Source organism: Oncorhynchus nerka, linkage group LG8 (assembly GCF_034236695.1).
Source record: "Oncorhynchus nerka isolate Pitt River linkage group LG8, Oner_Uvic_2.0, whole genome shotgun sequence".
NCBI lineage: Eukaryota > Metazoa > Chordata > Actinopteri > Salmoniformes > Salmonidae > Oncorhynchus > Oncorhynchus nerka.
The window spans coordinates 18,846,038-18,868,981 of record NC_088403.1 but is presented as its reverse complement, the minus strand read 5'-3'; the positions used below and the strand labels follow the sequence as shown (position 1 = coordinate 18,868,981).

At 43.3% G+C, this 22,944-nt stretch overlaps 1 protein-coding gene across 1 annotated transcript in view; it reads right to left on the bottom strand.

The window, feature by feature from the left end:
* The window catches only part of LOC115119944 (voltage-dependent calcium channel subunit alpha-2/delta-1-like), a 189,260-nt gene that overhangs the window by 104,578 nt on the left and 61,738 nt on the right, over nucleotides 1-22,944 (bottom strand). Inside the window, exon 4 of the mRNA XM_065021121.1 lies at nucleotides 2,262-2,321. Coding sequence (XP_064877193.1) covers nucleotides 2,262-2,321 — 60 coding nt within the window. The remainder of the gene's footprint in view (nucleotides 1-2,261; nucleotides 2,322-22,944) is intronic.

Here is a 22,944-nt window from a genome sequence, read left to right as displayed (position 1 = left end):
CCCTTGGCTTTTTCCACATTTTGTTACATAACAGCCTTATTCTAGAAAATATATCTTTTTTTTCTCATTGATCTACACACAATACCCCATAATGACAAAGCGAAAACAGGTTTAGAGAAATGTTTGCACATTTATAAAATTTAAAACATATGATATTACATTTACATAAGTATTCAGACCTTTTACTCATTACTTTTTTGAAGCACCTTTGGCAGCGACTACAGCCTCGAGTCTTCATGGGTATGGAGCTACAAGCTGTTGGGGAGTTTCTCCCATTCCTCTCTGCAGATCCTCTCAAGCTCTATCAGGTTAGATGGGGAGCGTCGCAGCACAGCTATTTTCAGGTCTCTCCAGAGATGTTCGATTGGGTTCAAGTCCGGGCTCTGGCTGGGCCACTCAATGACATTTAGAGACTTGTCCCGAAGCCACTCCTGCATTGTCTTGGCTGTGTGCTTAGGGTCGATGTCCTGTTGGAAGGTGAACCTTTGTCCAAGTCTGAGATCCTGAGTGCTCTGGAGCAGGTTTTCATCAAGGATCTCTCTGTACTTTGCTCCGTTCATCATTGCCTCGATCCTGACTAGTCTCCCATTCCTTGCCACTGAAAAACATCCCCACAGCATGATGCTGCCACCACCGTGCTTCACCGTAGGAATGGTGCCAGGTTTCCTCCAGATGTGACCCTTGGCATTCAGGACAAAGAGTTCAATCATGGTTTCATCAGACCAGAGCATATTGTTTCTCACGGTCTGCGACTCCTTTAGGTGCCTTTTGGCAAACTCCAAGCGGGCTGTCATGTGGCTTTTACTGATGAGTGACTTCTGTCTGGCCACTCTAACATAAAACCCTGATTGGTGGAGTACTGCAGATATGGTTGTCTTTCTGGAAGGTTCTCCCATCTCCACAGAAGAACTCTGGAGCTCTGTCAGAGTGACCATCAGGTTCTTGGTCAACTCCCTAACCAAGGCCCTCTCCCTCCATTGCTCAGTTTGGCTGGGCGGTCGGTCAGCTCTAAGAAGAGTCTTGGTGGTTCCAAACTTCTTCCATTTAAGAATGATGGAGTCCACTGTGTTCTTGGGGACCCTCAATTCTGTGGAAATGTTTTGGTAACCTTCTCCAGATCTGTGCATCAACACAATCCTGCCTCGGAGCTCTACGGACAATTCCTTTGACTTCATGGCTTGGTTTTTGCTCTGACATGCACTGTCAACTGTGGGACCTTATATAGACAGGTGTGTGCCTGTCCAGATCATGTCCAATCAATTGAATTTACCACAGATGGACTCCAATCAAGTTGTAGAAACATCTCAAGGATAATCAATGGAAAAAGGATGCACCTGTGCTCAATTTCGAGTCTCATAGAAAAAGGTCTGAATACTTATGTAAATATTTTTTAATATTTTTAATACATTTGCAAACATTTCTAAAAACCTGTTTTCGCTTTGTCATTATGGGGTATTGTGTGTAGAAAAACATTGATGTAATCCATTTTAGAATAAGACTAATGTGGAATGTGGAAAAGGGGAAGGGGTCTGAATACTTTCAGAATGCACTGTACACTGGCTTAATGGGAATTTGAGAGAGTAAGACCCAGTGTGTGCATGGCTCTGAATGTGTCCCAATACAATCTAATTGAATTCTACTTAATTGAACGCTATTAAAACTCTATTGTCAATCTAATGAGATTTTATACAAAAATGAACATCCAATGTCTTTTTTTTTACCAGGTAAGTTGACTGAGAACACATTCTCATTTACAGCAACAACCTGGGGAATAGTCACAGGGGAGAGGAGGGGGGATGAATGAGCCAATTGGAAGATAGGGATGATTGGGTGGCCATGATGGTATGAGGGCCAGATTGAGAATTTAGCCAGGTTAACACCCCTACTCTAACGATAAGTGACCACAGAGAGTCAGGACACCCATTTAATGTCCCATCCGAAAGAAGGCACCCTAAACAGGGCAATATCCCCAATCACTGGCCCTGGGGCATTGGGATATTGTTTTTTTAGACTCAAGGAAAAAATGCATTCTACTGGCCCTCCAACACCACTTTCAGCAGCATCTGGTCTCCCACCCAGGAACTGACCAGGACCAACGCTGCTTAGCTTCAGAGGCAAGCCAGCAGTGGGATGCAGGGTGGTAAGCTGCTGGCAATTACAACAATCATATATGATTGTGAATGAAATCAATCTCTTCTTATAGAGTTCAAGGCTTCTATTGGTAATGCATCCAGAGATAATCTCCACAACCACTGGCTCACCTCAGGATCATTCTTCCACCGATGCCACATCTGAAAATCCTCTGCAGCGGATGCCAGTGTCTGGACAAAAAACAGAGAAATAGAGTTGGAATTTTAACATATATTTCCTTTCAATTAAGGAGTTGACATAGTGCTTGTGGCAAGCAGAGAGAGAAAGAAAGAAAGAAAGAAAGAAAGAAAGAAAGAAAGAAAGAAAGAAAGAGAAAGAAAGAAAGAAAGAAAGAAAGAAAGAGAAGAGAGAGAGAGAAAGAGAGAGAGAGAGAGAAAGATACAAATGTTCATTAACATTGATCACAGACATGAAAGTGTTAAGAGCATAAAAGCCACCATACTCCTCCACCGTACACAACATATACTCATACAACATATACTCATTCACACAACTGACTCACCTTATCATGGCTAATTCAAACAACTGGCTCACCTTATCATGGCTAATTCACACAACTGGCTCACCTTATCATGGCTAATTCACACAACTGGCTCACCTTATCATGGCTAATTCAAACAACTGGCTCACCTTATCATGGCTAATTCACACAACTGGCTCACCTTATCATGGCTAATTCAAACAACTCTACTTCTACAACCACTAGTAAGGCTGTCAACACAGGAAGTTATTTTAGACTGAAAATCCAAACAAACACATTTTCACTCAACACCCCCAGGTGTGAAACGAGGCTTGGGGTGTCACAGTATAAGACGTCATTGTGCTCAAGTTAGACCCCCCACTCCATATTGGCCCAGATCTGGCCCTAATGACTAGGTTAATGGGTTTCTAATGTAGATCGTCTTTTCATCTCAAACTGGTCTAGAAACACACTGTAACACTAATTTCCCCTGGGGAAATATGGAATCTAATTCCAGTCACTAGCTACTAGTACTGCAGAAAGGGAGTTATTCACGTCACCCATAAATGTTATAAGTTAAATTCATTGAATAAAGGCGAAGTGGGGGGTTAGTGAGATGAGATAGTAACAAGAAAATCAAACAAAGAAAAACAAAACAATGAGCTTCCTTTGAGCATGAATCACAGGGTGCAGAGATCTTACAATCTTCACAATGTCAGTTTGTGTTTAAGTGCTGTATCTATCAGAACTCGGATCTGCAGGCCAAGTGTCCCCTTTTCCTTGTCGCGCTTACGCTAAGTCTCTCCATTTGGCTTCAATGAGAGGGCTGTGTTAGCATTACATCCTCTCCTCTACACAATGATATCACAAGTATCACAAGAATACCTAGGATAGGATAAAGCAATCCTTCTCACCCCCCCCCTTAAAAGATTTAGATGCACTATTGTAAAGTGGCTGTTCCACTGGATGTCATAAGGTGAATGCACCAATTTGTAAGTCGCTCTGGATAAGAGCGTCTGCTAAATGACTTAAATGTAATGTAAATGTAAATGCATAATTAAAGTGACTATGCCTAATCAAAGCCAATGAACCCTCAATGCATACTGCCTGCCAGAGAGCTTTGCAAGCACCTTTTTTCTATCTGTTGCTGAACACATTGAGGCGGCTAACACTATTCTAAAGCTAATGTATTTAGCGCTGCTAGCGTTATTGGCTTGCATCTTCCCCTGGGCTTCTTGTAGCTTTGTGGGCCTCCTGACTCTATCAAAGCTAAGACTAATTGATGGACAAAAATGACAGAGATGGAGTATAGAGGGAGGGGTAATGTTTTTAGGGTGAAGTGATGTTCCCTACATTTTTGGGAGGCACTGAGCAAATGTTTGATCTTGTGAGCGGAAACTTGAACATTGTGAGAATTTTGTGCAACTTCCAGCACACGTTTGCAGTGAACACTGAGGCTGTTCCATTACAACTTCCAGCACACGTTTACAGTGAACACTGAGGCTGTTCCATTACAACTTCCAGCACACGTTTACAGTGAACACTGAGGCTGTTCCATTACAACTTCCGGCACACGTTTACAGTGAACACTGAGGCTGTTCCATTACAACTTCCGGCACACGTTTACAGTGAACACTGAGGCTGTTTACAGTGAACACTGAGGCTGTTCCATTACAGTGAACACTGAGGCTGTTCCATTACAACTTCCGGCACACGTTTACAGTGAACACTGAGGCTGTTCCATTACACGTTTACAGTGAACACTGAGGCTGTTCCATTACAACTTCCAGTGAACACAGGCGTTTACAGTGAACACTGAGGCTGTTCCATTACAACTTCCGGCACACGTTTACAGTGAACACTGAGGCTGTTCCATTACAACTTCCGGCACACGTTTACAGTGAACACTGAGGCTGTTCCATTACAACTTCCGGCACACGTTTACAGTGAACACTGAGGCTGTTCCATTACAACTTCCGGCACACGTTTACAGTGAACACTGAGGCTGTTCCATTACAGTTTTAGGCATTAGCCAATAGGCTGTTGTGGCTATTTGAGCATAATGTAGGTCTACCAACAAAACCAATGGAGCAAATCCCACAACATTTTCACGTGGAAATAGCTTTTGATTTCTATGATATATCCTACAGTAGCCTATATGTGGAGTTTAATGCAGGCCTACACTGCATGAGACTAAAAATAAAAATAAAAACATTATGAAGGGCTTGTAAATTGCATTGTTTTGTGTTGTATGATACAAGAAACCATTTTATATAAATTCAATGAACTGTTATTTCCATATGGAGAATTAGACAATGTAGACTACCCCTCTGCCTATAGGGTTATTTGCATATTCAAGCTTGTCTCAGAATACAACACTAACCCTTTTAAGACATACACTTTTTACCTGAGCTTAAAATATAGCCTACACATGTGCTCTTGTATGAAGCAGTAACTCCACATTGCTGACCTATAATTATCTATAACTGGGCTAATTACTCGCTAAATAGCAAAGAATATCAACAAATGTGCACACGTGCGGTTTTGCTCTGATCTGAAAAGCGCATACACTCACCCGTGATTGAAAGACCGCTTGAGGCAACCCCCGCCAATATAATTATATTCCGTTCTGCTCTGGCTACAACACAATCACAGGCTCAATCTTGCAAAGTTAGATTTGTTTTGGTTTGTTGCATTGAAAAGGGGCTGATATCATGTTGATTCGATCACAGAAAGAATGTTGATCTATTTCGTGCAAACTAATGGGGCGAACTCGGTTAAGTTCACTCTCTTGCGTCTCTGCGCCGTAGTCCTGGAGGAGGTGCTCAGTGTACAGTCGTGGCCAAAGGTTTTGAGAATGACACAAATATTCATTTTCACAAAGCCTGCTGCCTCAATTTGTATGATGGCAATGTGCATATACTCCAGAATGTTATGAAGAGTGATCAGATGAATTGCAATTAATTGTAAAGTCCCTCTTTGCCATGCAAATGAACTGAATCCACAAAAAAACATTTACACTGCATTTCAGCCCTGCCACAAAAAGACCAGCTGACATCATGTCAGTGATTATCTCGTTAACACAGGTGTGAGTGTTGATGAGGACAAGGCTGGAGATCACTTTGTCATGCTGATTGAGTTCGAATAACAGACTGGAAGCTTCAAAAGGAGGGTGGTGCTTGGAATCATTGTTCTTCTCTGTCAACCATGGTTACCTGCAAGGAAACACGTACCATCATCATTGCTTTGCACAAAAAGGCCTTCGCAGGCAAGGATATTGCTGCCAGTAAGATTGCACCTAAATCAACCATTTATCGGATCATCAAGAGCTTCAGGGAGAGCGGTTCAATTGTTGTGAAGAAGGCTTCAAGGTGCCCAAGAAAGTCTAGCAAGCGACAGGACCGTCTCCAAAAGTTGATTCAACTGCGGGATCGGGGCACCACCAGTACAGAGCTTGCTCAGGAATGGCAGCAGATAGGTGTGAGTGCATCTGCACGCACAATGAGGTGAAGACTTTTGGAGGATGGCCTGGTGTCAAGAAGGGCAAGAAAGAAGCCACTTCTCTCCAGGAAAAACATCAGGGACAGACTGATATTCTGCAAAAGGTACAGGGATTGGACCTACACTGCATGAGACCATGTTTGCAAAATAAGTGTTTCTGAGCTTGTCAATATTACACAGGTAAGCTAACGGTTATATAGATCAGGAATGAAAACAGGCTCTATAGACCTATAGACCTCTATATATCCATAGACCTCTATATATGAGTGACTGTGTCCAACACCTGTTGTTATGTTGGACACCTACTGACCAAAGAAAGTGATAAGTATTGCTAAAATAAAGGTTTAAGGAAATACAGGCAGGCACCACATTACTGCAAGACAAAACAGCTCAATCAATCAAACATGATGGTCTTGTAAGTATAAAAGCAAAGCTTGTTTTCATATAATTTGTAAAAAATCTTGAAAGGGGAATGGAATGGGATTAATGTGATGTGTGAAGAATCCAATCATTCATCTTGAATGTGGTACAAATCCCATTATTGTGCAAGCACCTCCTAAGAGTCTGAATGAAGCTGTTTTGATCCTAATGGGCTGACCATTATGGGGCAGATCTGACAACACATAACATGGTCTCTCATGATGAGCTCCTCACTATACATATATCAGTGGAAAACCTACTGTGATAACTGTGACACTCATTTCTCTCAGTGCAGACACTTTCAAACCTCTCTCTGATCCTTCCTGAAGAGCCAACACCCGAACAACTTTCACCTCTCATTCAGAATGAAAGACAATTTTATTTGGAGCTTAGCTCATTCTCTCTCTGTTTCTTCCTAATGAACTGGTGTGTTGCAATGTTTATGTAAAGTTTTGATAATGAAATGCGTTACTGTGGTTTCTTTTCAGACAGCTAATTATACTGAGTGACTTGAGACTTGTGCCCACACTTGTGCCCACACCGGTTGACGTGTGGTTGCCATGGCGATGTCCATAGTTTGAGTTTATTTTTGTATATTTTTACAGGGACAGTGCATATTAATCAACGTTTCAATAAAAGTGCCGGTTTAGCCAGCCGGCTAATTTTCAACCGCAGTCCCTGGGCAGGTTATTAAAACAATTACAATACAGACAAACAATGAGTAGTGTGCACATGCAGAGCAACATAGAACAAGCAGCACGCAGACAGAGCAACATAGCACAAAAAGCAACAAAACTAAATATACAAAAGCAACAGTGTTTCCATACCTCACAACCTACAGACAACAATACAACATGGAAAGTGACAATACACAGCTAGGGATTATGTCTGATTGGCCTTTAGCCATGTCTGTTTTTCTGTGAAAGTGTGATATGTGGTGCAGTTATGTGTGTCTGATGGCAGTGTGTTCCAGACATGGGAAGCTCTCACAGAGAAAGCAGATTGACTAAAGGTGCTTTTCAATAAGGGAACTATACAGTCACTTCTAATGGCAGACCTTGTGGATCTGCTGCCATGGGTTTGGGTTTTCCGTTTAACAAAAGTATCTGCTTTGTTATCTGAGGATCTCAGCGATGGTTGCCAGGCAGGCTGGACCCCGTATTGTGAGTGGCGAGGGGGAAGAGGTGAATTGTATTGTGTCATGAGGACGTGCTCTATGATATGCAATGAGAGGAAAATGTGAAACATGCTTTAGGTGTGTGTCTTAGTTGTTGGTGTTGTGAGGACAAAAACTTGAGACTTCATTCAGGTGTGTGTGTGTGTGACAGGAAGAATGGACTGTGTTGGTGAGGATTAACACAAATGCCAACAAAACTGTGCCTGTTGGAGCCCAACACACACACACACACACACACACTCAAAAGGTCAGTCATCCCCAGCATGATCACACCCCCTTGGTTTAAGCTGTTAAATAAATTCAGACTGTGTTAAACGCTCTAGCAAAGCACTTGAATTCTGAAAGAGGACTAAATGCTTTGAGCCACAGTTTAAATTCAGTCTGGTAAATTATTTACAACTCTCACACAGGAGCTCTGAAGATTCAGCATCCCTCCAAACAAGTCGACCTGACAACTATGTCTGTATCCAGTCCATATTTGATTAGACTATGGATCTGGGGTGAATCTCCTATGCGTGCCAAATAAATATTGGAGCAAAATTTGGATCAATTCAATCAGTTCTGAATTCAATTGAGGAAACAGACTTAACTAATTATCTGAAAAATATCTATGTTGACAAGATCTGAAGTGAAGTGAATTAGAACACATACATATGTTTCTTTGTGTCCCCCTCTCTGCCTCTCCAGCCTCTCCACTCCTCCGAGACAGTAAATCCAGACTACTAGTTTCCCCTCCGTTTAGCGCTCATATCCATCCCTGCATCCATTATTTAGACAGGAGAAGCATGTAAACACGGAGAGGAAGTGGTTTCTCAGTCTTTATCACTGAGGAGGATTCGAGATACATTCCCCAATCAGGGAAAGGAGACAGACAGAGCGAGGGGGGGTTATAGGAGATGTTAATGTTTAGTGAGAGAGAGAGAGAGAGAGAGAGAGAGAGAGAGAGAGAGAGAGAGAGAGAGAGAGAGAGTAAAGAACAAAGAGGTGATCAGTAAGGAAGCTATGCCCCAAAATATGATCATTGTTTCAATTCATACTTGATGCTCAAAGAGAAGAGATGATGATCAGTGGAACAATGAAATGTGCTGAGCAAAAATATAAACGCATCATGCAACAATTTCAAATATATTATTCAGTTACATTTCATAGAAGGAAATCAGTCAATTGAAATACACTGAACTAAAATATAAACACAACATGTAAAGTGTTGGTTCCATGTTTCATAAGCTGAAATAACAGATCCCAGACATTTTCCAATCGCGCAAAAATTTATTTCTCTCAGATTTTGTGAGCAAATGTATTTAAATCCCTGTTAAGTGAGCATTTCTCCTTTGCCAAAATAATCCATCCACCTGACAGGTGTGGCATATCAAGAAGCTGATTAAACAGCATGATCATTACACAGGTGCACTTTGTGCTGGGGACAATAAAAGGCCACTCTAAAATGTGCAATTTTGTCACACAACACAATACCACAGATGTCTCAAGTTTTAAGGAAGTGTGCAATTGGCCTGCTGACTGCAGGAATGTCCACCAGAGCTGTTGTCAGTTAATTTCTCTACCATAAAATGCGTCCAAATTCGTTTTAGAGAATATGGCAGTACGTCCAACCGGCATCACAACCGCAGACCATGTGTAACCACGTCAGCCCAGGACCTCCACATCCGGCTTGCGGGATGGTCTCAGACCAGCCACCAAGACAGCTGATGAAACTGAGGAGTATTTCTGTCTGTAATAAAGCCCAATTGTGGGGAAAAACTCATTCTGATTGGCTGGGCTTGGCCCAGCCATCAAGAATCCATAGATTAGGGCCTATTTATTTCAATTGATTGATTTCCTTATATGGACTGTAAGTCAGTGAAATTGTTGCATGTCACGTTTATATTTTTGTTCAGTATATACACATATAGATTGCTATTTTTTCACTGACTCTCTTGTACTGGCTCTATGCACACTCACTAGACTCTACCCACACACTCACATTCCATGCTGTGGAGAATTATTCTCCGCTCTGCTGGAGAGTGTTTTTTCATTTGGTATAGGATTTTATATTTATATATACACAGTTGAAGGCGGAACTTTATATACACTTGGATTAGAGTCATTAAAACTAGTTTTTCAACCACTCCACAAATTTCTTGTTAAACAAACTATAGTTTTGGCAAGTCGGTTAGGACATCTACTTTGTGCATGACACAAGTAATTTTTCCAACAATTGTTTACAGACAGATTATTTCACTTATAATTCACTGTATCACAATACCAGTGACTCAGAAGTGTACATAAACTAAGTTGACTGTGCATTTACTCAGCTTGGAAAATTCCTGAAAACGATGTCATGGCTTTAGAAGCTTCTGATGAGCTAATTTACATCATTTGAGTCAATTGGAGGTGTACCTGTGGATGTATTTCAAGACCTACCTTCAAACTCAGTGCTTTTGTGCTTGACATCATGGGAAAATTAAAATATATTTCAGCCAAGACCTCAGAAAAAAAATTGTAGTCCTCCACAAGTCTGGTTCATCTTTGGGAGCAATTTCCAAACACCTGAAGGTACCACGTTCATCTGAACAAACAATAGTACGCAAGTATAAACACCATGGGACCACGCAGCCGTCATACCGCTCAGGAAGGAGACGCCTGTCTCCTAGAGATGAACGTACTTTGGTGCGAAAAGTGCAAATCAATCCCAGAACAACAGCAAAGAACCTTGTGAAGATGCTGGAGGAAACAGGTACAAAAGTATCTATATCCACAGTAAAACGAGTCCTATATCGACATAACCTGAAAGGCCGCTCAGCAAGGAGGAAGCCTTTGCTCCAAAACCGCCATAAAAAAGCCAGATTACAGTTTGCAACTGCAGCATCATGTTGTGGCGGTGCTTTGCTGCAGGAGGGACTGGTGCACTTCACAAAATACATGGCATCATGAGGAAAGAAAATGATGTGGATATATTGAAGCAACATCTCAAGACATCAGTCAGGAAGTTAAAGTTTGGTCGCAAATGGGTCTTCCAAATGGACAATGACCCCAAGCATACTTCTAAAGTTGTGGCAAAATGGCTTAAGGACAACAAAGTCAAGGTATTGGAGTGTCCATCACAAAGCCCTGACCTCAATCCTATAGAGAATTTGTGGGCAGAACTGAAAAAGTGTGTGTGAACAAGGAGGCCTACAAACCTAACTCAGTTACACCAGCTCTGTCAGGAGGAATGGGCCAACATTCACCCAACTTATTGTGGGAAGCTGGTGGAGGGCTACCTGAAACGTTTGACTTAAGTTAAACAATTCAAAGGCAATGCTTGTTGTTTTTAGCTAAGGTGTATGTAAACTTCCGACTTCAACTGTGTGTATGTATATATATATTTATTTGTATTTATCAGGGAGTGCTGCGGCCCGTCAGCACCCCTACTCCCCGTGGCTATGACTGGTACTCTTTGTATATTGCCTCGTTATTGGTATTTTATTGTGTTACTATGTCTTTTTTTAATTGAGCAAATATTTGTCTTACTTTTGGACTCTGCATGGTTGGGACTCGCAAGGAAGCCCTTCACGGTAAAGTCTACACCTTTTGAATTCGGGGCCATGTGATGAATACAATTAGATTAAACCTAATGTCTTTGGCTGAGAGAATATAGGGGTCTTTGGGTTCATGGAGTAGTCTGTATTTTCGCCTTAATAAGACTTTAGTGACCACTCTCTACCTTGGGTCCCATCAATCACGACTGTCTATACACACTTCCAACAGCTATGGCGGAACAAGTGGGTGCAGGGGCGGGTACACGAACACACAAATGTGACCGGCCGGCTCCGTTCAGTCATGTCTAAATTTTGAAATTATGTTTTTTTACATTGGATGAAAATAGAGCTATAAAATGATACACTACAGTTGAGTAACAAAGGGAAAGTAATTCTGCTTTGAAGGTTTATAAACGTGTAACCTCACTTTTGAGAAAATTGAATGTTTGAATGTTTTAGTACCTACTGGAGAGCTCTTCTTTGTCTACACCCATTCAACATTGTTCACACCCTCTCAAGCTTTAGCCCCACCCATCTCTTTAAGGGTTGATCCGAGCGTTCTGTCCTAACAACAGCTGTCAATCACCCAAGCTAACTGGCTAACTTTGGCTAGCTACTTTCAGATAAAAATGAGAGAACAGCTCACTCTGACCATTTCACTCGCCCTAGCAGAGCTGGTTAGGCTGTTTTATGTCATCCAGAGCGTTGGTGACTGCAACTGTGCTGCTGGCAACAATTTCATTATGCTTTTTTTGCCAAAGTTTACTGACACCGGCCATGTTAAAACGGGTATTGAGTGTTTGTAAATTGGTCAGTTATTCTTCGCTCTGGCACACTCAGACTAGAGTGCTCTGAAATCGGAGTAGATAGCTAGAGCGAATTTGCCAGCTACATCTATCAACAGCTATCATTTCGCAGTGACATCGTGAACATTCTGTTGAAATGGATACTTGCATAGTGGAGTCTTTTGTTAAGTCGTAGCTAGCTAGCTAAACACCGAACCATAATCCAAACTCATGCATGAATCTGCAGGTAGCTAACCAACTAGGTTCAATGTTAGCTAGCTAACATTAGGCTATAACTAGCAAAGCAAATGGCTCTGCGATGCAAATAATATTACTACACAGACCATACACTTAACGTTATCTAGCGGGTCAGCTAACGTTAGCTAGTGAGCTAACAGTACACTTTAACTTGAAATGAAAACACTTTCTGACAAAATTAGAAACGTGTAATATATGAAAATGTAGCTAGCTACACTATTTTACCCGTATACATGGCTGGAGAATTCTCCCTCTCTGTCACGGATGCCAAGGTTGCCCTTAGTTTGAATATGTAATCCGGAGACCGGTGTTTCTCCATCTCCTTACCTATCATACTCCAATTCCACTGATTTCAAAACGCGGTCCTCCAGAAAGTGGGAACACTTATGCAGTTCTACTACGCAATATATATTTTTTAAAGCCACGTTAGACAGGATTACCTACACATTCTGACCAACTCAAATAGAAAAAAGAGTGTCAGACCAATCTGAACTAATCTCTCGGCATACCCAGCCCACTCATCGCAGCCAATCATAGCTAGCGGGAAGGATGCTGTCTTTTTCTGTGGCTAAAACAACTAGGCTCTTAATTTAACAATTGTATTCGTATTTACAGCTGGAATATGAGTTTGTTATTAAGGCACATGAAAGTTCACATGTTCCAGAAGGCATTTCTGCCCAAAAACTAATTTTGAATTTGAAAAAACGTTTACGTTCAAACGGCTCTCCTGTGAAGTAGTGACACGTGACATATGGCTAGTTTCCTGAAACGAGTCACAAATACACACACAATTTAACTTATAGTTAGTGCATTCACAACTCATGCAAGCATGTACACTACCGTTCAAAAGTTTGGGGTCACTTGGAAAAGTCCTTGTTCTTGAAAGAAAAGTACATTTTTTTGTCCATTTAAAATAATGTCAAATTGATCAGAAATACAGTGTAGACATTGTTAATGTTGCAAATGATTATTGTAGCTGGAAACCACAGAATCCTTTTACATAGGCATACAGAGGCCCATTATCAGCAACCATGACTCCTCTGTTCCAATTGCACGTTGTATTAGCTAATCCAAAAAGGCTAATTGATCTTTAGAAAACCCCTTTGCAATTATGTTAGCACAGTTGAAAACTGTTGTGCTGATTAAAGAAGCAATAAAACTGGCCTTCTTTAGACTAGTTGAGTATTTGGAGCATCAGCATTTGTGGGTTTGATTACAGGCTCAAAATGGCCAGAATCAAAGTACTTTCTTCTGAAACTCGTCAGTCTATTCTTGTTCTAAGAAATTAAGGCTATTCCATGCGAGAAAATGCCAAGAAACTGAAGATCTCGTACAATGCTGTGTACTAATCCTTTCACAGAACAGCGCAAACTGGCACTAACCAGAGGCCTCGGTGCACAACCAGTGGGAGGCCTCGGTGCACAACTGAGCAAGAGGACAAGTATATTAGATTGTCTAGTTTGAGAAACAGACGCCTCACAAGTTCTCAACTGGCAGCTTCATTAAATAGTACCCACAAAACACCAGTCTCCACGTCAACAGTGAAGAGGCGACTCCGGGATGCTGGCCTTCTAGGCAGAGTTGCAAAGAAAAAGCCATATCGCAGGACTGGCCAATAAAAATAAAATATTAAGATGGGCAAAAGAACACAGAAGCTGGACAGAGGAAGATTGGAAAAAAGTGTTATGGACAGACAAATCTAAGTTTGAGGTGTTTGGATCACAAAGAAGAACATTCGTGAGACGCAGAAATAGAAAAGATGCTGAAGGAGTGCTTGAAGCCATCTGTCAAGCATGGTGGAGGCAATGTGAGGGTCTCGGGGTGCTTTGGTGGTGGTAAAGTGGGAGATTTGTACAGGGTAAAAGGGATCTTGAAGAAGGAAGGCTATCACTCCATTTTGCAACCCCATGCCATACTCAGTGGACAATGCTTAATTGGAGCCAATTTCATCCTACAATAGGACAATGACCCAAAGCACAGCTCCAAACTAAGCAATAACTATTTAGGGAAGAAGCAGTCAGCTGGTATTCTGTCTATAATGGAGTGGCCAGCACAGTCACCGGATCTCAACCCTATTGAGCCGTCAAGCCAATCCAACTTGTGGGAGGTGCTTCAGGAAGCATGGGATGAAATCTCTTCAGATTACCTCACCAAATTGACAACTAGAATGCCAAAGGTCTGCAAGGCCTGTAATTGCAAATGGAGGATTCTTTGATGAAAGCAAAGTTTGAAGTACACAATTATTATTTAAACTAAAAATCATTATTTATAACCTTGTCAACGTCTTGACCATATTTCCTATTCATTTTTGCAACTGATTTCATGTATGTTTTTATGGAAAGCAAGGACATTTCAAATTGACCCCAAACTTTTGAATGGTAGTGTGTGTGCACTCACACGCACATGCACACACACGTTCATTACTGGAATCCTCCTCAGGGGGTTAAGGAGGAAGTACCACTAGCGGTCAAATTGGGTCAGAGTCAAAGGTCAGCAGGTGCTTTGGCACATGACTCTCCCTCACCTGCTCTCCATCTGCCCCTCGAGGTCCTTCCCAGTGTTAATCAACACACAGTGCCACAGGCTAACTAACGAGGGATGGTAAACAGGCACACTAATGAGCAACACTGAGCTAATAGGGAACAGGCTAGCTAACGAGCTATTACTGTGTATAACAGGCAGCGAATGAGCTAAAGCAACATTACCCAGGAGGAGGGCAGCTAAATTAGCATATAGCAAAGTTCTGGCACAACGAACACTGCGTGGGTGGAGGTTGGATAAACCCTAACCTGTAGGGACCTGAGGCCTCATTTATCAATCATACGTAAGCACAACCCTGTGCGTAGTCCATGAGTGGGATCATTTCCATGCAGTGTGAGATTCATCAACATGAACATTTGCATGAGAGTGTGCATACATTTGGACATTATACCAGTGGAAATCTGTCCTTTGTTCTGATGTTTTGGTCCAACCGCCGTGTCTTTGTGAGATGCAGAGTAGGTGAAAGGATGATCTCCGTATGTGTGGTTCTCACCATGAAGCATGGAGGTGTGATGGTGTGGGGGTGCTTTGCTGGTGACACTGTCAGTGATTTATTTATGATTCATGGCACACTTTACCCGCATGGCTACCACAGCATTCTGCAGCGATACGCCATCCCATCTGGTTTGCGCTTAGTGGGACAATCATTTGTTTTTCAACAGGACAATGACACACCACACCTCCAGGCGGTGTAAGGGATATTTGACCAAGAAGGAGAGTGATGGAGTGCTGCATCAGATGACCTGGCCTCCACAATCACCCAACCTCCACCCAGTTGAGATAGTTTGGAATGAGTTGGACCGCAGAGTGAAGAAAAAGCAGCCAACAAGTGCTCAGCATATGTGGGACGTCCTTCAAGACTGTTGGAAAAGCAGTCCAGGTGAAGCTGGTTGAGAGAATGCCAAGTGTGTGCAAAGCTGTCATCAAGGCAAGAATCTCAAATATGTTTTGATTTGTTTAACACTTTTAGGCTTACTACATGATTCCATATGTGTTATTTCGTAGTTTTGATCAATCTACAATAAAAAATAAAGAAAAACCCTTGAATGAGTAAGTGTCTCCAGACTTTTGACTGGTACTGTATATTTTGCCATTTCTAAAGCAACTTGAATTGTCTTAATGGTCCTCTCTTGGTAGCTATGTTTTCATTTTTACTGGTCCAACCACAACTGAGCGAGCCAAATAAAACATTTTGGTCATACTAAATCTCTGACACTTTGACCTCTATTTCAGTCATAGGCTATTTCATGGTACAGCATTGTATATTCCCACAGGCTTTAAAGGGATGATTTTGACCATATATGGTTCATTAGGGGTGTTTCTAAATGCAAATAGCCAAGGTTGAGCACAACCACTGTGGCTGAGAACAATTGGTCTTTTTTAACGGTTATGTCCTACCAGTGTGTGTATAACGTTCGTAGAATTGTTTGATAAATCACATTTTTCTATGCATACGAACATTCTAAATTCCATTCAGAAGTACTACGCAATATTGCTTCTATGCAATATTGAGAAATAAGGACGAGCACAACACTTCATGGGGTGGAGGTGGAATAAACCAAGAACTATATACACCTGGACATGTACAACACTTCATGGGGTGGAGGTGGAATAAACCAAGAACTATATACACCTGGACATGTACAACACTTCATGGGGTGGAGGAGGGATAAACCAAGAACTATATACACCTGGACATGTACAACACTTCATGGGGTGGAGGAGGGATACTTTATCTAGATGTACCTGGACATGTACAACACTTCATGGGGTGGAGGAGGGATACTTTATCTAGATGTACCTGGACATGTACAACACTTCATGGGGTGGAGGAGGGATACTTTATCTAGATGTACCTGGACATGTACAACACTTCATGGGGTGGAGGAGGGATACTTTATCTAGATGTACCTGGACATGTACAACACTTCATGGGGTGGAGGAGGGATACTTTATCTAGATGTACCTGGACATGTACAACACTTCATGGGGTGGAGGAGAGATACTTTATCTAGATGTACCTGGACATGTACAACACTTCATGGGGTGGAGGAGAGATACTTTATCTAGATGTACCTGGACATGTACAACACTTCATGGGGTGGAGGAGGGATACTTTATCTAGATGTACCTGGACATGTACAACACTTCATGGGGTGGAGGAGAGATACTTTATCTAGATGTACCTGGACATGTACAACACTTCATGGGGTGGAGGAGGGATACTTTATCTAGATGTACCTGGACATGTACAACACTTCATGGGGTGGAGGAGAGATACTTTATCTAGATGTACCTGGACATGTACAACACTTCATGGGGTGGAGGAGGGATACTTTATCTAGATGTACCTGGACATGTACAACACTTCATGGGGTGGAGGAGGGATACTTTATCTAGATGTACCTGGACATGTACAACACTTCATGGGGTGGAGGAGGGATACTTTATCTAGATGTACCTGGACATGTACAACACTTCATGGGGTGGAGGAGGGATACTTTATCTAGATGTACCTGGACATGTACAACACTTCATGGGGTGGAGGAGGGATACTTTATCTAGATGTACCTGGACATGTACAACACTTCATGGGGTGGAGGAGGGATACTTTATCTAGATGTACCTGGACATGTACAACACTTCATGGGGTGGAGGAGGGATACTTTATCTAGATGTACAGGGCCTTCAGAAAGTCTTCACACCCCTTTATTTTTTCCACATGTTGTTGTGTTGGAGTTCCAGGTCTCCGGTAGCCTCTGGAACTGCCGATCTGCGGCCAACAAGGCAGAGTTCATCTCAGCCTATGCTCCCCTCCAGTCCCTCGACTTCTTGGCTCTGACGGAAACATGGATCACCACAGACAACACCGCTACTCCTGCTGCTCTCTCTTCGTCCGCCCACGTGCTCTCGCACACCCCGAGAGCTTCTGGTCAGCGGGGTGGTGGCACTGGGATCCTCATCTCTCCCAAGTGGTCATTCTCTCTTTCTCCCCTTACCCATCTGTCTATCGCCTCCTTTGAATTCCATGCTGTCACAGTTACCAGCCCTTTCAAGCTTAACATCCTTATCATTTATCGCCCTCCAGGTTCCCTCGGAGAGTTCATCAATGAGCTTGATGCCTTGATAAGCTCCTTTCCTGAGGACGGCTCACCTCTCACAGTTCTGGGCGACTTTAACCTCCCCACGTCTACCTTTGACTCATTCCTCTCTGCCTCCTTCTTTCCACTCCTCTCCTCTTTTGACCTCACCCTCTCACCTTCCCCCCCTACTCACAAGGCAGGCAATACGCTCGACCTCATCTTTACTAGATGCTGTTCCTCCACTAACCTCATTGCAACTCCCCTCCAAGTCTCCGACCACTACCTTGTATCCTTTTCCCTCTCGCTCTCATCCAACACTTCCCACACTGCCCCTACTCGGATGGTATCGCGCCGTCCCAACCTTCGCTCTCTCTCCCCCGCTACTCTCTCCTCTTCCATCCTATCATCTCTTCCCTCTGCTCAAACCTTCTCCAACCTATCTCCTGATTCTGCCTCCTCAACCCTCCTCTCCTCCCTTTCTGCATCCTTTGACTCTCTATGTCCCCTATCCTCCAGGCCGGCTCGGTCCTCCCCTCCCGCTCCGTGGCTCGACGACTCATTGCGAGCTCACAGAACAGGGCTCCGGGCAGCCGAGCGGAAATGGAGGAAAACTCGCCTCCCTGCGGACCTGGCATCCTTTCACTCCCTCCTCTCTACACTTTCCTCCTCTGTCTCTGCTGCTAAAGCCACTTTCTACCACTCTAAATTCCAAGCATCTGCCTCTAACCCTAGGAAGCTCTTTGCCACCTTCTCCTCCCTCTTGAATCCTCCTCCCCCTCCCCCCCTCCTCCCTCTCTGCAGATGACTTCGTCAACCATTTTGAAAAGAAGGTCGACGACATCCGATCCTCGTTTGCTAAGTCAAACGACACCGCTGGTTCTGCTCACACTGCCCTACCCTGTGCTCTGACCTCTTTCTCCCCTCTCTCTCCAGATGACATCTCGCGTCTTGTGACGGCCGGCCGCCCAACAACCTGCCCGCTTGACCCTATCCCCTCCTCTCTTCTCCAGACCATCTCCGGTGACCTTCTCCCTTACCTCACCTCGCTCATCAACTCATCCCTGACCGCTGGCTACGTCCCTCCCGTCTTCAAGAGAGCGAGAGTTGCACCCCTTCTGAAAAAACCTACACTCGATCCCTCCGATGTCAACAACTACAGACCAGTATCCCTTCTTTCTTTTCTCTCCAAAACTCTTGAACGTGCCGTCCTTGGCCAGCTCTCCCGCTATCTCTCTCAGAATGACCTTCTTGATCCAAATCAGTCAGGTTTCAAGACTAGTCATTCAACTGAGACTGCTCTTCTCTGTATCACGGAGGCGCTCCGCACTGCTAAAGCTAACTCTCTCTCTCCTCTGCTCTCATCCTTCTAGACCTATCGGCTGCCTTCGATACTGTGAACCATCAGATCCTCCTCTCCACCCTCTCCGAGTTGGGCATCTCCGGCGCGGCCCACGCTTGGATTGCGTCCTACCTGACAGGTCGCTCCTACCAGGTGGCGTGGCGAGAATCCATCTCCTCACCACGTGCTCTCACCACTGGTGTCCCCCAGGGCTCTGTTCTAGGCCCTCTCCTATTCTCGCTATACACCAAGTCACTTGGCTCTGTCATAACCTCACATGGTCTCTCCTATCATTGCTATGCAGACAACACACAATTAATCTTCTCCTTTCCCCCTTCTGACGACCAGGTGGCGAATCGCATCTCTGCATGTCTGGCAGACATATCAGTGTGGATGACGGATCATCACCTCAAGCTGAACCTCGGCAAGACGGAGCTGCTCTTCCTCCCGGGGAAGGACTGCCCGTTCCATGATCTCGCCATCACGGTTGACAACTCCATTGTGTCCTCGTCCCAGAGCGCTAAGAACCTTGGCGTGATCCTGGACAACACCCTGTCGTTCTCAAATAACATCAAGGCGGTGGCCCATTCCTGTAGGTTCATGCTCTACAACATCCGCAGAGTACGACCCTGCCTCACACAGGAAGCGGCGCAGGTCCTAATCCAGGCACTTGTCATCTCCCGTCTGGATTACTGCAACTCGCTGTTGGCTGGGCTCCCTGCCTGTGCCATTAAACCCCTACAACTCATCCAGAACGCCGCAGCCCGTCTGGTGTTCAACCTTCCCAAGTTCTCTCACGTCACCCCGCTCCTCCGCTCTCTCCACTGGCTTCCAGTTGAAGCTCGCATCCGCTACAAGACCATGGTGCTTGCCTACGGAGCTGTGAGGGGAACGGCACCTCACTACCTCCAGGCTCTGATCAGGCCCTACACCCAAACAAGGGCACTGCGTTCATCCACCTCTGGCCTGCTCGCCTCCCTACCACTGAGGAAGTACAGTTCCCGCTCAGCCCAGTCAAAACTGTTCGCTGCTCTGGCCCCCCAATGGTGGAACAAACTCCCTCACGACGCCAGGACAGCGGAGTCAATCACCACCTTCCGGAGACACCTGAAACCCCACCTCTTTAAGGAATACCTAGGATAGGATAAAGTAATCCTTCTCCCCCCCCCCCTTAAAAGACCTAGATGCACTATTGTAAAGTGGCTGTTCCACTGGATGTCATAAGGTGAAAGCACCAATTTGTAAGTCGCTCTGGATAAGAGCGTCTGCTAAATGACTTAAATGTAATGTAAATGTAATGTAAATGTGTTACGGCTTGAATTTAAAATGTATTAAAATGACATGTTTTTGTCACTGGTCTATACATGATGCCCCATACTGTGGAATTACATTTTTACAAATGAATTCAAAATGAAAAGCTGAAATGTCTAGAGTCAATAAGTGTTCAACCCCTTTGTTATGGCAAGCCTAAAGAAGTTCAGCAGTAAAAATGTGCTTAAGTCACATAGTAAGTAGCATGGAATCATGTTTGCAATAAGGCACTAAAGTAAAACTGCAAAAAAAATGTGGCAATTAAAATGAGCCCATGTCCTGAATACAACGTGTAATGTTCTGTTTTGGACACAACACAACACATCACTGAGTACAAATCTTCATATTTTCAAGCATGGTGGTGGCTGCCTTTTTTAGGACTAGGGAGTTTTTTAGGATAAAAAAGAAACCGGTTTCAGTCTGTTTTCCACCAGGCACTTTCAGCAGGACAATAACCGAAAACACAAGGCCAAATCTACACTGGAGTTGCTTACTAAGAAAACATTGAAGGTTCCTGAGTGGCCAGGTTACAGTTGACTTAAATCACCTTGAAAATCTATGGTAAGACCTGAAAATGGTTGTCTAGCAATGATCAGCAACCAATTTGACAGAGCTTTTGAAAAGAATAATGGGCAAATGTTGCACAGATGTGCTAAGCCCTTAAAGTCTTACCCAGAAAGACTCACTGCTGTAATCACTGCCAAAGTGATTATAAGATGTATTGACTCAGGGAGTTGAATACTTTATTTATTTTTTACAAAATGTTAGATTTTTTATTTAACTTTGACATTAAAGTATTGTTTGTTGACAAAAGTTGACAATGAAATCCATTTTAATCCCACTTTGTAACAACACAATGTGGGTCAAGTCAAGATGTGTGAATACTTTCTGAAGGTACTGCATCTATAAACGGAATACCCATTGTTACCCTCTGTTATCTTCAATGCTAATGAAATATGTTGATGAAGAAGGGAGGAATGACAGCCATTCAGAGAGAGAGAATGGAGGATGGAGCAAGAGGAGATAGAGAGAGAGAGAAAATAGAGGGAGGTGAACAGAGATAGAGAGAAAAAAAGGAGAGAGATAAGAGGGAGAAATGAAGAGAGGAGGAAAGGGGATAGAGAGAGAGAGAAAATAGAGGGAGGTGAACAGAGATAGAGAGTAAGAAATGAGAGAGATAAGAGGGAGAAATGAAGAGAGGAGGAAAGGGGATAGAGAGAGAGAGAAAATAGAGGGAGGTGAACAGAGATAGAGAGTAAGAAAGGAGAGAGATAAGAGGGAGAAATGAAGAGAGGATGAAAGGGGATAGAGAGAGAGAGAAAATAGAGGGAGGTGAACAGAGATAGAGAGTAAGAAAGGAGAGAGATAAGAGGGAGAAATGAAGAGAGGATGAAAGGGGATAGAGAGAGAGAGAAAATAGAGGGAGGTGAACAGAGATAGAGAGTAAGAAATGAAGAGAGAGATAAGAGGGAGAAATGAAGAGAGGAGGAAAGGGGAAATGAAGAGAGAGAGAGAAAATAGAGGGAGGTGAACAGAGATAGAGAGTAAGAAAGGAGAGAGATAAGAGGGAGAAATGAAGAGAGGAGGAAAGGGGATAGAGAGAGAGAGAAAATAGAGGGAGGTGAACAGAGATAGAGAATAAGAAAGGAGAGAGATAAGAGGGAGAAATGAAGAGAGGAGGAAAGGGGATAGATAGAGAGAGAAAATAGAGGGAGGTGAACAGAGATAGAGAGTAAGAAAGGAGAGAGATAAAGAGGAGAGAGATGGAGAGTAAGAAAGGAGAGAGATAAGAGGGAGAAATGGAGAGAGGAGGAAAGGGGATAGAGAGAGAGAGAAAATAGAGGGAGGTGAACAGGGATAGAGAGTAAGAAAGGAGAGAGATAAGAGGGAGAGTGATAGATTGTCCCTTTCATGTTCTCCTTTTATAAGTCCACTACATGAAGCCCATAGAGTGGCTCCTCTCCTCTCCCCTCATTTGCTAGGTGATTATAATGAAAGGTCCTTAATGATGTTATCTGTACAGCTGTCCTGGAGGCTCCTGCTGGGTCACACCAGGGTTAGCACTGCCTGCACTAGGCTAATGGATGGCTGTGACACCACATTCTCTGTACAGTGCCCTGAAAAAGTATTCATCCCCCTTGGTGGTTCTCCTATTTTGTTGCATTACAACCTGTAATTGAAATGGATTTGAATTTGGATTTCATGAAATGGACATTCACAAAATAGCCCAAAAAATAACTTGTTACAAAAAATTGGTGCGTGCATATGTATTTACCTCCTTTGCTATGAAGCTCCTAAATAAGATCTGGTGCAATCAATTACCTTCAGAAGTCAGATAATTTGTTAAATAAAATCCACCTGTGTACAATCTAAGTGTCACATGATCTCAGTAAATATACA